The 18,941-nt window shown below is 38.7% G+C and overlaps 1 protein-coding gene across 5 annotated transcripts in view; it reads right to left on the bottom strand.

Moving 5' to 3' along the window:
* Positions 1-18,941, bottom strand: part of HERC2 (HECT and RLD domain containing E3 ubiquitin protein ligase 2) — a 234,547-nt gene that overhangs the window by 153,715 nt on the left and 61,891 nt on the right. For all 5 annotated transcript variants that reach the window (XM_082840688.1, XM_082840690.1, XM_082840692.1 and 2 more), the window contains 4 exons: positions 16,997-17,197; positions 12,949-13,177; positions 12,719-12,843; positions 2,557-2,735 (listed from right to left, as the gene is read on the bottom strand). In XM_082840688.1, coding sequence (XP_082696814.1) covers positions 2,557-2,735; positions 12,719-12,843; positions 12,949-13,177; positions 16,997-17,197 — 734 coding nt within the window. The remainder of the gene's footprint in view (positions 1-2,556; positions 2,736-12,718; positions 12,844-12,948; positions 13,178-16,996; positions 17,198-18,941) is intronic.

The raw sequence follows: 18,941 nt of genomic DNA, 5'->3' as shown, positions 1-18,941 counted from the left end.
AGACAGTAATAAAATACAATACAAATGTTAACTTATTTCCCTAATATGAAATTCAGAATCATAATCAAAGTGTGTAATTCTGATAGAGTTCATTAATTTAAACATCTTCACAGCTCTCTATTGCCAAATATAAATGGTTTTCTGTGGTTCTTTGCCAGCATAAGAGTTACTCTGAAATCTGTTTCATGGCTTACTTTTGGGAAGCTGCAGTTTCTCCAACCTGTCTTCCAAAGAATAAAATATAGGAAATGTCTCCAAAATCTCCAAAATGTAACTCTTTAGACTATTTTTCAACAACTGCATCAGCCAAGAGGTATTTAGACTCCATACACTGAGTCTCCTTTAGTCACAGACACTTAAGGTAAGAAATAAATGTTAAAGTTTATCTCTGCAAGGGGAGGGGCACATCATCTATGCTTATGAAAGGACCCTGGAGCATAGGCATTCTGTTAGTGAGAGGGCTGTACATGCATTTTTCTTTTTCTATTTTCCAAAAATTTTTAAGGTACTATTTACTCCATGTTTCAGCTTTTGTTTTGTATTTTCCGAACAGGTACATTTTCATTGTAAATCTGCTGTGGAGCCAACTCCTCCCTGCATGCCAAAGGAACCAAAAGTAAAGAGGAAGGTTCAGAAGACAATGTGCGAGGATGGGCTAGAGAGCACTCTCCAACGGAAAAGTCCTGCCAGGGAGTCACGTGTGCACTTTAAAATGTCTACCAGTCACATAAATAAAGATAAAAAGAACATGTAAAATCAGTATTAATAATGTACTTATCCCCATATATTTAAAATATTATCATTTCAACATAAAACCAATAAGAAAAAGCATTGAGATATTTATATTAGTTTTTTGAAGACACAAAGTCTTCAAAAGCCACTGTGTATTTTGTACATACAGCACATCTCAATTCAGATAACTAAATTTTCACTGCAAATACTTGATCTGCACTTAAGTCTCATAAAAATGCAGAGCTGAAAAGGTAAATTCATATGGCCAAGTTATTCCAAACATAATCACAAGTTTTCTAATAGCTGAATCATGTCTAAGTTTTTTAATTTTAATAAAAAATAAAAACTCAGTGTCTCAGCTACACTGGACACCCACAGGCAAACGTGGCAAATGATTGCCAGACTGAACAGCACAGGGGTAGGTAGGCTAAGATGGACAAGTCTCTACACACCAAGGGAACAAGTAGTCTGAACAAGCAGGAGAGCTGGCCCCTCATGGGAACAGTAACCTAAGACAGGACCGAGGTCAGAGAACCCAGCACTGGCTCTCTGCCAGTGACACCAGCGGGCCCAGACACAGCCTCCTCGGCAAAGGAAGGGGCAGTCAAGAACACGGAAAATCACATCTTGAGATACTGCTTTTGCTTTAAAACTTCTCCAGAGACCTTTACCTTTTCACTCCAAAACACTCAATGTGCATTTTCTCACTTGACCCTCGATTAACTCTGCAAGATAAACACTGCTCTTGCTGCTACTGCCACAGTTACCATGCTGGGCAGGTGTCAGTGGCCAGCTTTAGACAAGCAGGCGCAACTGCAATTTTCTAGGAACAATTCCCAAGCTCTTGTCACTGTCACAGCTGCACTGACTTAATTCACTTTATTTCAGACTGTTATAGTGAAGATCAGAATGCGTGAATACTGATTTTAAAAATCATCACCACATTATAAAAAATAGGAAACAAGGGGTTTTTTATTAGCATTTACTAAAATATATGTCAGGAACTAGCTCTAAAACTTCCTCTTTTAAAAGTCCAGCAAATTCTGGTGTTTCCAGGTGTGAAGGGCAGGCCACCCCACGCCAGTACACCGCCCACCAATGCCCTGGACTTAGGTACCTAAGCCAACCCACCAGGCCCTCTTTCCTCTCGTATAAACAATAAACCAGGAGCCGGGTTTACACAGAGCGGAGCTGTGTTACATAAAGGAGCAATAATTTTTCCTTGTCTAACAAATGCCTTTCAGAAACCACCCGGCTTTTTTGCTCTTTCTGAAGGACACCGCAACGCAGGCTGACATTCTTTAGCAAACAGTGACTCTACTTCAGCCCTTATCAAGGTGAGTCTCTGCGTATATTCTGACTCTGACTGATTCTTGCCTCCTTCTGATCAGTCCTTTGACAATAACGCTCACCATTCTTTTGCTTACTTCAGCTTTTGAAAGTTGTCTTAGAAACTAATAGATATAAATCTGTGATATACAGAATGAGGCAAGGACACAACCAGTTTAAAAAAAACAATCTTACCATGATGATTTTCACTTGTATCTACCTGCTTACTAACGAGGCTAAGAACCTCATCCTAGGTTTATCACACACTCCAATTTTCTCTTGTGTGGAAACTTTTAGAATCTCCAGTTCTACTTCATACATTCTAACCTCTCCTCTCACCTACATTTAAGAATCTGCTCTAAAGTCTATCCTAGGTAATTTTCAAAGTACTTCATCAACAACTAAACACATTTTTGAGACCCTAGTACTCGATCTCACTATCTTAATATGAAAACCAATAATCCTCCTAATTAAAATATGTCTAATGCTATTTACCTAAGAAGCTGTTGTATGAGCTGAACCAGAGGCAAGCACTGTTTTCCAGAAGATTCATAGATTCCCGTATTAATAAGATCTTTATCCAGTGGAGTCCTACTTCTATGAAATGTCGAGGCATTCGCTTCCTGTTCATCAATTTCTTTTTCCTTCTGTGCTTCTTTTTTGGCTTCAATATCCTGTAATTCATGAAACAGAAACTGGTTACTGGTTATCTCAGTAGCAGGTATGAAGGCACCATGGGGTGAGCCCTGATCCCACAGCCTAGCTGTGTGCTGACTCACACACCTGGTGACAGTGGCCCACACCCACCCACTGGAAATCACGCCACTCAGTTGCTCAGTTTCTAAACAGACGATTTGTCCCACAAACCCCGTGTCCAGGCTGCCAGTCCTAATGGTCTCCAGCGTCCTTCTGTGAAGTTCTTAAAACCTTTACCCCTGCTTCTGGCTCTCACAACACCCAATGTGATCACCTAGGCAGAGTCTACCTGCTTTGGAAACATGAAGCAATAACCTACAGAATGGGAGGATACATTACCAAATCTTGTATCTGATATAAGACATACAAATACGGAAAGAATTCTGACAACTCAACAATTAAAAGATAAATGACCCAATTTTAAAATAAACAAAAAATCTGAACAGACACATCTTCAAAGAAGATATACAAATGGCTAATGAACACATGAAAAGATGCTCAACTTCATTAGTCATCAGGGAAATTCACATCTCCTAGGACAGTACAATAAAAAAGATGAACAGTAGCAAGCATTTGCAAAGATACAGAGAAACTGGAACTGTCATACATTGCTACTGGGAATGTAAAATGGTACAGCCACTTAAGAAAACAGTCTGGCTATACCTCAAAACATTAAACATAGAGTTACCGTAAAACTCAGCAACTCCACTCCAAGGCATACGCCCATAAGAAATAAAAACATATGTCCACACAAAAATCTATGCACAGATGTTTATAACGGCATTATTCATAGTAACTTAAAAGAGAGAACAACCTAAATGTCCATCAGCTGATGAATTAAACAAAATGTGTTGTATCCATACAACAAATATTGTTTAGCGATTTTAAAAAATTAAGTATGACATGAATGATACAACTTGGCTGAACTTTGAAAACACTATGTTAAGTGGAAAGCACCAGACACAAAAGGCCACATACTTTACAAATCCACTTATATGAAATGTCCAGAACAGAGACATCTTTAGAAACAGAAAGTAGATTAGCGGTTGTCAACGGCTGGGAGGAGTGGGGGATGCGGAGTGACTGTTAAGGGGCACAGGGTTTCTTTTTGGAGTGAAAGTGTTCTGAAATCAGATAGTGGTGATGGTGGTTGCACAACTCTGTGAATATACAAAAAAAAAAAAAATCACTAAATCATACACTTTAAGAGACTGAATTTTACAGTAGATGAATTAGATCTCAATAATGTTATTATTTTAAAAAACTTTTAAAGGAGGTATCTTTTGCCAGTCAAATGCAACCAATATTCCTGAGGACCTATTATACACTAAGCATTGTTCTAGTAATCAAATTTACTGTGAAAAAGCACACAAGTTCTTTCCTACTGGGCTTTATTTTCTAATGGCAAAAGCCAGAACAAGTCTAAACACAAAGTCTTCCCCATTCTGAGGGGTGTGGGGACAAGGACCATGTCTAAGGGGCTGGACTGGAACTGTGCCACCTACTCTTCAGAATAAGAAGGACACAGACCAGACAGCTTGAAAATGTGCGTGCTTTTGACCCAATTTCATTTCTAGAACTTCTTCCTAATAATCATTCTTATACCCAATGACTTATAATCTTCAAGAATGTAATTAAAAATTATTTATAATAGTAAAACTATCTAAAACCTAAATGGTCAACAATAAGAAATTGTTTAAAAAAAAAAAAGTGATTCCCTTTCCATATGACAGACTTCCCCAAAGCAACAGAACAAATGGGCATTGCAGAATATTCAACACAGAAGACATGGCAACCTTATGAGTGGAAAAGATACAAACCACTGAGACCAGTTCCGGCATCATAATCAGTATTGTTAGTAAACATTTGCATTTTTGAAAGCCTGGAAGACCATACATGAAAAACATTAACAATGGTTATTCCTAAATGATGACGGTTTTTCTGTTTATGCCTTTCTGTAGCTTCAAAACATTTTTGTTTTAAAACAAATGGCCTTTTGGCTATTTTTTCAGACATCTTAATTATTGTCATAGGGATCACAATCTGCATACTCTATAGCCCACCTCCCTCTCTCAAGGTACCACTCTGCAGCAGGAGGCAAAGAATAAACATATGCTAAATAAATTAACAGGTTCTAAAAATACTGCTTGGGGGGACTTCCCTGGCAGTCCAGTGGCTAAGACTCCGTGCTTCCACTGCAGGGGGGCGCGGGATGGATCCCTGGTTGGGGAACTAAGGTCCCGCATGCTGCACGGTGCAGCCAAAAAATGTTTCAAAGTAATAAAAATAAATATAAAAAATAAAAATACTGCTTGGGTCTGGTCCACATGTGAACTGCCTCTGCCTGTTCGCTGTCATTGCTCCCATCAGGTGAACTATTACACTGAGCCACACAGAGCACAGGAAGAAAAGGAAGAGAGGTTTGGAGTCAGCAAACCTGTCATTCACTAGTCATGACACCTTAGCAAATCACTAGACTTCTGTGGTATCTATGTCCACGCTTATAAAATGGAATTTTAAGACAACTTTTTCCACTCAATGTGAAAAACAATTCACATTTCCTGGCAAGAAAAGAAAAATTTACACATAGAAAAACTTTCTCTGTCCTTTGGCCTCCTCTCTGCCCCCTACTGTGCATTGTTTACCTGCATTATGCATCGATCAGCCTTCCCTATCAGCAAAAATACCTGCTCAACCATAAACAGCAACATTCTCCTAGCATCAACAAGACAACACCCTCAAAGAAAACCCTCCTTCTTCCTCTTGTAAGAGGCCATGATGATGCTTAGATCTGGATTGTGTAAACTGTCAATAATACATCATTTAACGTACAGCCCTCTGTCTCAAAAAACTTACATAACTGAGCCTTGACTTGTAAGGAACGCAATAATTCTCAGAGCTTTCTGAGATTCTGTTCCTGGGTTATAATCCTCAATTTGGCTTGAATAAAATTTTCTATCTCTTTCTTAGATCGACTGATTAATTTTTTGTCAACATCAACATGGCTCACAAGGTTAAAAAAAAATGAAAGGAAATTACACAGCATAGTATCTGGAAAACAACAAGGTACACAAAGAATGATACTTGCAACTAAAATCATTACATTTATGATTTCCTGTAATTTTTTTCAATTTAATCTAAGTAGGTATATTTTCAAAAACATTTTTAATACACTCACTTCATCCAATTTTATCAGTGTAAGTTTTTAAATTGAAAACTATTATGACAATGAAAGCAACAAAAGAAGCTATGAACGGCCAATAAGCACATACAAATTAACACCCCACCCTACCCGCAGAATAGCTAAAGCTTTTAAAAAGATTGACATGCCTCATGTTGATGAGGTCAAGAAACGGCTAGAACTCTCATACACGCTGGTTCAGATGTAAATGGCACAACCACCTTGGGAAACTGTAAACACACACACACCCTAGAACCCTGCAAATTCTAATTCAAACTATTTACCCAAAAGGAAAAACACGTGTTCACTAAAGGACTTTTACACAGCATGATAAGAACAGCTGTAGAGACTCAAAAATCATCGAATGTCTATCAACAGGAGAAGGGATACACCAACAGTGCCATAATCACACAATGGGGCACTCCTCAACAGCAAAAACAAAGTGACACTACAGAAGCCTCTTAGATAGCCTCATCAACCAAACAGCAGGCAGCAGAAGCAAGGAGAACTACAATCCTGCAGACTGCAGAACAAAAACCACAATCACAGAAAGATAGATGAAATGAAAAGGCAGAGGACTATGTCCCAGATGAAGTAACAAGATAAAACCCCAGAAAACCAACTAAATGAAGTGGAGCTAGGCAATCTTCCAGAAAAAAAATTCAGAATAATGAGTGAAGATGATCCTGGACCTCGGAAAAAGAATGGAGGCAACTAGAGAGAAGATGCAAGAAATGTTTAACAAAGACCTAGAAGAATTAAAGAACAAACAGAGATGAACAATACAATAACTGACATGAAAAATACACTAAAAGTACTCAATAGCAGAATAACTGAGGCAGAAGAATGGATAAGTGACCTGGAAGACAGAATGGTGGAAATCACTGTCATGGAACAGAATAAAGAAAAAAGAATGAAAAGGAATGAAGACAACCTAAGAGATCTCTGGGACAACATTAAACGCACCAACATTCGCATTACAGGGGTCCCAGAAGGAGAAGAGAAAAAGAAAGGGCTGGAGAAAATATCTGAAGAGATTACAGTCGAAAACTTCCCAAACATGGGAAAGGAAATAGCCACCCAAGTCCAGGAAGTACAGAGTCCCAGGCAGGAAAAACCCAAGGAGAAACATGCCAAGACACATAAGAATCAAATTCACAAAAATTAAAGACAAAGAGGGGACTTCCCTGGTGGTGCAGTGGTTAAGAATCCACCTGCAGATTCAGGGAACACGGGTTTGATCCCTGGGCTGGGAAGATCCCACATGCCGCGGAGCAACTAAGCCCATGCGCCACAACTACTGAGCCTGTGCTCTGGAGCTGGCAAACCACAACTACCGAGCCCACAAGCCACAACTCTTGAAGCCTGAACACCTAGAGCCCGTGATCCCCAACAAGAGAAGCCACCGCAATGAGAAGCCTGCGCACCGCAATAAAGAGTAACCCCCCTTGCCGCAACCAGAGAAAGCCTGCGCACAGCAATGAAGACCCAACGCAGCCAAAAATAAATTAATTAATTTTTTTAAAAAGACAAAGAAAAATTATTAAAAGCAACAAGGGAAAAACAACAAAAAATATACAAGGGAACTCCCATAAGGTTAACAGCTGGTTTCTAAGCAGAAACTCTGCAAGCGAGAGGGAGTGGAAGATATATTTAAAGTGATGAAAGGGAAGAACCTACAACCAAGACTACTCTACCCAACAAGGATCTCACTCAGATTCAACAGAGAAATCAAAAGCTTTACAGACAAGCAAAAGCTAAGAGAATTCAGCACCACCAAACGAGCTCTAAAACAAATTCTAAAGAACTTCTCTAAGTGGGAAACACAAGAGAAGAAAAGGACCTACAAAAACAAACCCAAAACAATTAAGAAAATGGTAATGCAAATGTACATATCGATAACTGCCTTAAATGTGAATGGATTAAATGCTCCAACCAAAAGACACAGACCGGCTGAATGGATATGAAAACAAGACCCATATATATGCTGTCTACAAGACACCCACTTCAGACCTAGGGACACATACAGACTGAAAGTGAGGGGATGGAAAAAGATATTCCATGCAAATGGAAACCAAAAGAAAGCTGGAGTAGCAATACTCATATCAGATAAAATAGACTTTAAAATAAAGAATGTTACAAGAGACAAGGAAGGATACTACATAATGATCAAGGGATCAATCTAAGAAGAAAATGTAACAATTATAAATATATATGCACCCAACATAGGAGCACCTCAATACATAAGGCAAATACTAACAGCTGTAAGAGGAAATCGACAGTAACACAATAATAGTGGGAGACTCTAACATCTCACTTACACCAATGGGCAGATCATCCGGACAGAAAATTAATAAGGAAACACAACCTTTAAATGACACAATAGACCAGACAGATTTAATTGATATTTATGGGACATTCCATCCGAAAACAGCAGATTACACTTTCTTCTCAAGTGCACATGGAACATTCTCCAGGACAGATCACATCTTGGGTCACAAATCAAGCCTCAGTAAATTTAAGAAAATTTAAATCATATTAAGCATCTTTTCCAACCACAACACTATGAGATTAGAAATAAATTACAGGGGAAAAAACGTAAAAAACACAAACACATGAAGGCTAAACAATATGCTACTAAATAACCAAGAGATAACTAAAGAAGTCAAAGAGGAAATAAAAAAATACCTAGAGACAAATGACAATGAAAACACGACGGTCCAAAGGCTATGGAATGCAGCAAAAGCATTTCTAAGAGGGAAGTTTATAGCAATACAATCCTACCTCAAGAAACAAGAAAAATCTCAAATAAACAATCTAACCTTACACCTAAAGGAACTAGAGAAAGAAGAAGAAAACCCAAAGTTAGCAGAAGAAAAGAAATCATGAAGATCAGGGCAGAAATAAATACAAACAAAGAAAACAACAGCAAAGACCAATAAAACTAAAAGGTGGTTCTTTGAGAAGATAAAAAAAATTGATAAACCTTTAGCCAGACTCACCAAGAGAAAGAGAGAGAGGACTCAAATCAATAAAATGAGAAATGAAAAAGGAGAAGTTACAACAGCCACCACAGCAATACAATGCATCATAAGAGACTACGACAAGCAACTATATGCCAGTAAAATGAACAACCTCAAAGAAACGGACAAATTCTTAGAAAAGTATAACATTCCAAGACTGAACCAGGAAGAAACAGAAAATATGAACAGACCAATCACAAGTAATGAAATTGAAACTGTGATTAAAAATCTTCCAACAAACGGAAGTCCAGGACCAGATGGCTTCACAGGTGAATTTTATCAAACATTTAGAGAAGAGCTAACACCCATCCTTCTCATCAAACTCTTCCAAAAAATTGCAGAGGAAGGAACACTCCCAAACGCATTCTACAAGGCCACCATCACCTGATACCAAAACCAGACAAAGATATGACAAAAAAAGAAAATTACAGACCACTATCACTGGTGAATATGAATGTGAAAATCTGCAACAAAATACTAGCAAACAGAATCCAACAAGACATTAAAAGGATAATACAGGGCTTCCCTGGTGGCACAGTGGTTGAGAGTCCACCTGCCAATGCAGGGGACACGGGTTCGTTCCCCGGTCTGGGAAGATCCCACATGCCATGGAGTGGCTAGGCCCGTGTGCCATGGCCGCTGAGCCTGTGCGTCTGGAGCCTGTGCTGCGCAACGGGAGAGACCACAACAGTGAGAGGCCCGCATACCGCAAAAAAAAAAAAAAAAAAAAAAAGGATCATACACCATCATCAAGTGGAATTTATCCAAGGGATGCAAGCATTCTTCAATATACACAAATCAATCAATGTGATAAACCATATTAACAAATTGAAGAATAAAAACCATACGATCATCTCAAAAGATGCAGAAAAAGCTGTTGACAAAATTCAACACCCATTTATGATAAAAACCCTCCAGAAACTGGGCATAGAGGGAACCTACTTCAACATAATATGTGTAAGTCCATATACGACAAACCCACAGCAAACATCATTTTCAACGGTGAAAAACTGAAAGCATTTCCTCTAAGATCAGGAATAAGACAAGGATATCCACTCTCACCATTATTATTCAACACAGTTTTGGATGTCTTGCATTCTCTTGCATTCCTATACACTTAACAACAAAAGATCAGAAAGACAAATTAAGGAAACAATCCCATTCACCAGAGCAACAAAAACAATAAAATACCTAGGAATAAACTTACCTAAGGAGGTAAAAGACCTGTACTCAGAAAACTGTGAGACACTGATGAAAGAAATCAAAGATGACACAGATGGTGAGATACACCATGTTCTTGGATTGGAAGAATCAATATTGTGAACATGACTATACTACCCAAAGCGATCTACAGAGTCAATGCAATCCCTATCAAATTACCAGTGGCATTTTTTACAGAACTAGAACAAAGTATCTTAAAATTTGTATTGAGACACAAAAGACCCCGAGTAGCCAAAGCAATCTTGAGAAAAAAAAAAATGGAGCTGGAGGAATCAGACTCCCTGACTTTAAGACTATATTATAAAGCTACAGTAATCAAGACCATATGGTACTGGCACAAAAACAGAAATATAGATCAATGGAACAGGAGAGAAAGCCCCGAGATAAACCCACGCACCTATGGTCAACTAAGCTACGACAAAGGAGGCAAGAATATAAAATGGAGAAAAGACAGTCTCTTCAATAAGTGGTGCTTGGAAAACTGGACAGCTACGTGTAAAAGAATGAAATTAGAACACTCCCTACCACCATACACAAAAATAAACTCAAAATGGATTAAAGACCTAAATGTGAGACCAGACACTATAAAACTCTTAGAGGAAAACATAGGAAGAACACTCTTTGACATAAACACAGCAAGATCACTTTTGACCCACCTCCTAGAGTAACGGAATGAAAACAAAAGTAAACAAATGGGGGCTTCCCTGGTGGCGCAGTGGTTGACAGTCTGCCTGCCACTGCAGGGGGCGCGGGTTTGTGCCCCGGTCCGGGAGGATCCCACGGGCCACAGAGCGGCTGGCCCCGTGAGCCATGGCCACTGGGCCTGTGTGTCTGGAGCCTGTGCTCCGCAGTGGGAGAGGCCACAGCGGTGAGAGGCCCGCGTACCACAAAAAAAAAAAAAGTAAACAAATGGGACCTAATGAAACTTAAAAGCTTTTGCACAGCAAAGGAAACTATAAACGAGATGAAAGAGAACCCTTGGAATGGGAGAAAATATTTGCAAACAAATCAACTGACAAAGGATTAATCTCCAAAATATACAAACAGCTCATGCAGCTCAATAACAAAAAAACAAACAACCCAATCCAAAAATGGGCAGAAGACCTAAATAGACATTTCTCCAAAGAAGACATACAGATGGCCAAGAAGCACATGAAAAGCTGCTCAACATCACTAATTATTAGAGAAATGCAAATCAAAACTGCAATGAGGTATCACCTCACACCAGTTAGAATGGGCCTCATCAGAAAATCCACAAACAATAAATGCTGGAGAGGGTGTGGAGAAAAGGGTACCCTCTTGCACTGTTGGTGGGAATGTAAACTGATACAGCCATTATGGAGAACAGTATGGAGGTTCCTTAAAAAACTAAAAATAGAACTACCATATGACCCAGCAATCCCACTACTGGGCATATACCCTGAGGAAACCATAATTCAGAAAGACACATGCACCCCAATGTTCACTGCAGCACTATTTACAATAGCCAGGTCATGGAAGCAACCTAAGTGTCCATCGACAGACAAATGGATAAAGAAGATGTGGTACATATACACAACGGAATGTTACTCAGCCATAAAAAGGAACGAAATTGGGTCATTTGTAGAGACATGGATGGACCCAGAGACTGTCATACAGAGTGAAGTAAGTCAGAAAGAGAAAAACAAATATCGTATATTAACACATATATGTGGAATCTGGAAAAATAGTACAGATGAACTGGTTTGCAAGGCAGAAATAGAGACACAGATGTAGAGAACAAACGTATGGACACCAAGGGGGGAAGGCGGGGGGGCGGGTGGTGGTGGTGGGATGAATTGGGAGATTGGGGTTGACGTACATACACTAATATGCATAAAATAGATAACTAATGAGAACCTGCTGTATATCACAGGGAACTCCACTTTGTTGTACAGTAGAAACTAACACAACATTGTAAAACAACTATATCCCAATTAAAAAAAATAATAATACGAAAAGAAATAAATAGTTCCTTAGTAAAAAAAAAAAAAAGGCAAAAAAACAACATAACACTACATCCAACACAGGTGAATCTGAAAATCATTATCAAGGCAACATAAAGCTGACACAAATGAGTATATACTGTATGATTCCATTTATGTGACAATCAAAACTGGCAAAATTAACATCATCTGGGGGAGGCAAGAAAGTGTCCTAACTTCAAACACAAAGGGGCACAAAGGCAATTTCCAGGGTGATGGAAGTGATTTATATTATGATTGGGGTACCTGTCAAATTCATTTAAATACACATTTAAAATGGGTACATTTTATCATACTTAATAATAACTCAATATTTTATTAAACTAGTAAAAATATTTAATTACAGAAATATTTGGATGTTACTAAAAGCTTTGTGTTTCAAGGTTTTTTTTTAAATAATTCTGGCAAAGTGTCAGTCTCAGCTCACTGGGGAGTAAAATCACCTCCATCAGTGTGCGCGCATGCGCACGCGCGCGCGCACACACACACACACACACATACACACACACACACACACACTCCTAGGACCATACCTGGATTTCTGCAGTAATGGCTGCATTTAAGGCTGATTCTAAGCCTCCATCAGCCATCAAGCTGCCCACAAGAAGATCAATCATGAATCGACGACCTGGACTTATGTTAACTTCATTGCCTGAAACTGGAAAAGGTAAAGTGTTTTTCCCAATGTGAGGCAAGCACCATCCCCTCTGGCATCCCCTCCTGGGCCAACTCCACCCGACCCCTGCTCCTAGCCCCAGCCCACCTGCACAGGGCAGGAGAGCAGAGAGTGCCCGGGCCCGCTCCTCAGCAGTTGGCAGCAGCACTGACCACCCGCTCTGCAACACAGCCTGGGCGGCCGCCTGCACAGTACTCAACACGCCCGCACTGCTGGCCAGGGCCACCACCGTCTGCTTCAGGCTGTTGAGGAGGACGCTGCCCAGACCTAAACCAAGGAATTCTGGGTCAACCTGGTGACTGATGGCAGCATGCAACTGAAAGGAGAAAAACAATTTTCACTTAGAAGCCCTAAAAACAAATGCTTTCCAAATCTTATTAAAGATGGAATAATACCTCAAATTGAGTTTTACTCAAATAATAAAGGTAAAACTTCCAGTATAGGTATTTTTTTTAACCATACTAAAAATTTTTCACCTATAGTAGTTGAGAATCCATGGTAAGGTATTCTATAAAAGGAATTTTTTAAACCCAACTCTGAGTATGTATGTGGAAAAGATCAACAAAGAGGTTGAACCCTGTGGAAACAGCAACCTCTACCCCACCCCCAAGCACCCGGACCAAACACAGAAATAGTGAATATAACTAAAATCTATTAAAAGAGTAGACAGCCAAGCTGAGGGTATACAAGGAAAAGTATACAAGGGAAAGTTCTGGTTTAGCTCTTGAGACACACAGACACACACAGCAGCAGCCAAGGGGTTCTGGGCTCAGAGAGCAGATCAAAGCCTTCTGAGACACAAAATGCTCAGGACAGCCCACTGAACCTGAGCTTCCTGTCAGCCAGCCAGGGCCTGAGGGCAACATACTGCCCACACAAGGCTTTGGGCACAAAGAGACCCCACAGTGAATCAGAGACCTGGCCTGCCCTGTGAGCAGATGTGAAATCAAATTTATACCAATCATCTAGGTATGGATATCACACGTCAAGAACCGAACACCAAAACTCATCAAGAGCCCAAGGAACTCAATGGAACCTCACAGACACAAGTACAAAACTGCCCTCTGAGGACATCTCCACAGCCAAGGGCAAAGGGACACTCCACAAACCCTCCCCTAAGGGTGGCCTCATAGTCAAAAAGGACAAGCCATACTAGGTCACCACAAAGAAGTATCACAGACAGGGTAAGAGGCAAAACGCATGTCCCAACAGATTTTAGCAATTTAAAAAACTGGAATGAATCCATAAAATAAGTAAATGTTCTTAAAGATCAAGGAAGGAACAGAAGCCAGAAGACGAGAATATAATGAGCAAATGAAAGCCCTGGAAAACACCAAAAATATAAATTCTGAAAATGAAAAAAACAGCTACAGGAATAAACACCTCAAGGCAGAGGAGTGAAGAGCCTGGGCCCCAGGTTTCAGCCCTAAACCTTTGTGCACTGGGTACCCAATCTGGGCAACATTCCTGAACTTTGTGCCTCCCCAGCTGTTCAATACAGATGGAGGGTCCCACCCCCCAGAGGGCTGGTAAAGGGATTTGATGATTCAATCAATATGTGTAAAGCAGTGCTCACATAAATTTTTTAAATAGACAATTCAACAATATGGAACATTCAGCTAAATGATTCGTGAATTGAAAGAAGAGTGCTGAGTAAACCACCCAGAAAGCAGAACAGAAAGATTAAAAAGTGAGCATTAAAAAGGATAAACAGATTTTAAAATATCAAAGAAGTTGTGATACTTGGGAAAATAAAATGAGAAAGTTCAACATGCATTTAGTAGGACTTTTCCAAGGGGAAAGGTAGAAAAAAAGAAGAGAGCAATTCCAATGGTAAATAGTGAAGACTTTTCAAAACTTAACAAAGGTAAGTAATCTCAGATTGAACAAGAATCATAATCTCAAATTATATATATAAGAATAAATCCTGACCTAGATATAATGTATTAAAATATAAAACAAAGACAAAAACCTAAAAGGCTACCAAAGAGAAAGACAAATTAGCTACAAAGAAACAACAATTGCACTAATATAAGATTTCTCAGGCTTCCCTGGTGGCACAGTGGTTGAGAGTCCGCCTGCTGATGCAGGGGACACGGGTTCGTGCCCCGGTCCGGGAGGATCCCACATGCCGCAGAGCGGCTGGGCCCGTGAGCCATGGCCACTGGGCCTGCGCGTCCACAGCCTGTGCTCCGCAGCAGGAGAGGCCACAACAGTGAGAGGCCCGCGTATCGCAGAAAAAAAAAAAAAAAAAAAAAAAAACATTTCTCATTGGCAAAAGTAAAGGTCAAAAGACGGCAGAACATCTTCAAAGTGCTTTCTTCAAAGTGCTTATAAAATTACATATAACCTAAAGAGCTAAGCCCCATTAAATTATCTTAAGAGGTGTTAAAGGGACCCAAGTTTTCAGAGGTTGTAACTCACAGACCTTAAGGAAGAAATTTACCGAAGGAGGTACCCAGGAGGGAGGTGATGTAAGTAACAATGACAAAACAAATTGGTTTAAAAAAAAAAAAAAAAAAAAGGACTATATGCCTGAGTATGTCCTCTTAAAAAATGATTATGATAATAATTGAAGGAAAGTTTAAAAATAATTACTACATTTCACCAATCCTAAGAGGTATTTTCTTTCACATCTTAACTCTAAAATCAGAATGTATCTTACATATTGCAATTTGGAGCGCTTTTCTTTTTAGCAGCACACACAAAAAAACAGTGTGCCTTGGAGTCAATGTAACAACAGACTATTGAACAATTCAAATACTGAAGACAGAAAGGGGAGTTTAGGTTTAATGCACCCTATAACCCCTATATTTTTCAGGAAGAGAAGTACTGATTAACTTAACACTGTGAAATTAACAAATATTTAATTTTTTTGTAACATGATTAATGTCCAGAAATCAAAATTTCAAAACTTAGGAACAATTAAAGGGATTTGAAAGGAAAAAAATTTTTTAGAAATTTGTTCAAAAGATAATAAAATGATGAACAAACTTACGCCAAGGCTGAATTCAAATACATTAGTAATCACAATAATTGTAAAAGATTAAATCCACATAGTGAATAAAGACTCTCAAGTTGTATTCTTTTTAAGAACTGAGCTTTATGAGTCAATTTTTTAAAAGACACAACTAAAACAAAGACCTCGACAGACAGAACAAAGCAGTGGAAAAACAGATGGCATGAGGCAAATATGGACCAAATGAAATAGAGCCTAGGACATGTACAGGGTCTTTCTCCACAGCACCGACCAGAGCAGCAATGTCACTAGGAGACCATGGGAAGCAACAAAAAACTGGGCGGATCCATGACTAGGATACTACACCACAGATGCCCTGCTAAATGAGTTCCTACAGAAGACTTCTGGCAAAGGGAGGTACTCTCCAAATTTCTGCTAATTCCATTTTGCAACTAAACATTACATTCAGTTCTGTGCTTTCTGGAAGCCAAGACAAAAAAGGGGAGGGAACAGAAGGGGTACATGATGGGTCACACAGCAACCCTCACATTATAAAGGGGGAAAATTACTTTGGTGAGAAAAACTGTTCTCTTAACATTAAGTCACAGGGTTTTATGACAAAGAAAAACACAACGATCAAAGATTTTAGCTACAGTTCTACTTGGAAAAATATTTTTTGTAGCTTTTCTTCTTCTGACATTTAAACTTAACCTTCCCCCTGAGGAAGTGGAGGTACCCGTGGAGGACGCAGAGCTTCCTGAATGGGGCTCCCCTCAGTCCAGAGGAGAGGCTGGCGACCACCTCCAGCTGATCTCCCAGTCACCTACCGTCTCACCCAGTCACCTACCGTCTCACCCAGTCACATCTCCACACACAGCAACAGGAAATTCAAGACCGACTCCCTGATGAATGCCAACAAGCTGAATTTAGCAGTAATAACGCAGTCCATAAATGCTCTTACCTGCATGCAGAGACTGACTTCCAGGGTAAGCACAAAATAACTAGACTGAATTTTTTAAGCCTCATACACATTACACTCCATCATAATCTGACTTTAAAACACTTTAAAATTTTCATTAGCAGTTTATTCAACAGGCTAAACCCCATACCCTTTAATATGCATAAACATCATTACAAACGCATAAGACACTTAAAACATGAGGGAAAGGAAAATACCTGAAGTCGCAGAAGATTCAGTGTTGCCACAGCCATACACTCTTTCTCTTGGGGTGGGGGCCAGTCAGCAGTGCCATCCATCCCCTCACTCACTTGCCGTAGTAGGAGGTCTAACTGCTCAAAAGTCATTGAGCAGATGTCCACCACAAAAGGGACACGGAGGCCAATGGACCACTCAGAACAAGATGACCAAGCAAAACTCTATGGAAGAAACACAAGAACCTAAAATGAATCTACACATTCACCGATCAGCCTGTTCCACACGAGAGATTCACCATTATGAATGACGAAGGTGCCCTAAGTTACTACTCATTCATCCCTCTGATTGTCCCAAATGCACAAGCACCTTCAGTTATCTAACTCACATGCTAACAGTTTCCAATTTTCTCTCATTTCACTACCCCATCTCATTTGCCACAAATAAACAGGTAAAAAGTTTTTCAAAAATCTTTTCACTACCAAAATTAAGCAACTCAATAAGCTAAAATTAAACACTAAAAGCTATTCAACTAACCCCCAAAAAAGTCAGGAAACAATAAAGAAACAAAAAGGTGAGAGCAAACAAAAAACAAATAAACAATGGTAGACATTAAATTTAAATGGGTCTGAACATAAAAACAAACAGAGATCATCAGGATGTAGGAAAACAGAACCTAACTATACAGTATCTACAAGAAATCTACCTTAAATATAAAGATAAAATTGGCTTAGTAAAGGGATGGAAAGTGGCTTATTAATATCAGACAAAGTAGACTTCAGATGAAAGAAATTACCAGGACTAAAGAGGGACATTATATAATGATAAAAGGCTCAATTCACAAAGACAGAACAATAATGAATGTATATGCCCCTAACAACAGAACCATAAAACACATGAAAGTAAAATCTGAGAGAAATGAAAGAGTAACAGATAAATCCACAAATGTAGTTGAAGATATCAAAACTACCCTCCTAATAACAGACAGAACAAGCAGACAGAAAATTAGTAAGGATTTAAAAGAAATGAACAAAACCATCAATGAACGAGATAAAAATGACACTTATAAAAACACTTCACCCAAAGAGTAAAATGCACAAAATTTTCAAGGATGCAAGGAACATTCACCATGATAAACCATATTTAAGACATAAAATAATTTTAACTATTTAAAAGAACTGAAATCATACAGAGTATGATCTCATAACATAATAAAATTAAGCTGAAAACCAAGAACAGAAACTAGAGATCAATAAGAATAAATCAGATGTATATAACTGGAAAAATCTCCAAGCACTTAGAAATTAAACAACAGGTTTCTACATTCCAATTAAAGTAGTAAAATACTGATTCTAAGTAGCCTGCAAAGAGTTATGTAGTATACAGTAATTCCTAGAGCAACCACAAAAATAAAAACCTATAAAAAGAAATAGTCAAATTCAAAATTAATAAAGGTAAATGAAATACTAAAATAAATGTTCATTTATCCCCCAAAAAAACAAAAGAAGCAAAATAGAGGAACAAATAATAGAAAACAGACAAAAGCCAAAAAATAAAATGGAAGACCTTTATCTATACATGTCAATTACAGTAAATGTAAATGATCTAAATACACCAATTAAAAGACAGGTTGACAACGATAAAAAAAAAATGCAACTATACATAGCATCCAAGAAGTTCACTATACAGATAATGAGACAGGTGGGTTAAAAGTTAAAGATATAAATTTAACAAAACATGGACAGGACTTGTATGCTGAAAACACTGATAAATGAAATCAAGAAGATGCAAATAAATGTTTAGACATAACATTTTAATAGATTAGAAGACTCAATGTAGCAAAGATGTCAATTCTCCACAAACTGATAACAGGTTGAACATAATCCCTACCAAAATCTAAGCAAGATATTTTTGCAAATGTAGACAAGATTATTCTAAATTTTAATGGAAAGGCAAAGGGACTAAAAT

Source organism: Leucopleurus acutus (genome assembly GCF_964270905.1).
Source record: "Leucopleurus acutus genome assembly, chromosome: 6".
In the NCBI taxonomy this organism is placed as follows: Eukaryota; Metazoa; Chordata; class Mammalia; order Artiodactyla; family Delphinidae; genus Leucopleurus; species Leucopleurus acutus.
This window is presented reverse-complemented; position numbering and strand designations above follow the sequence as displayed.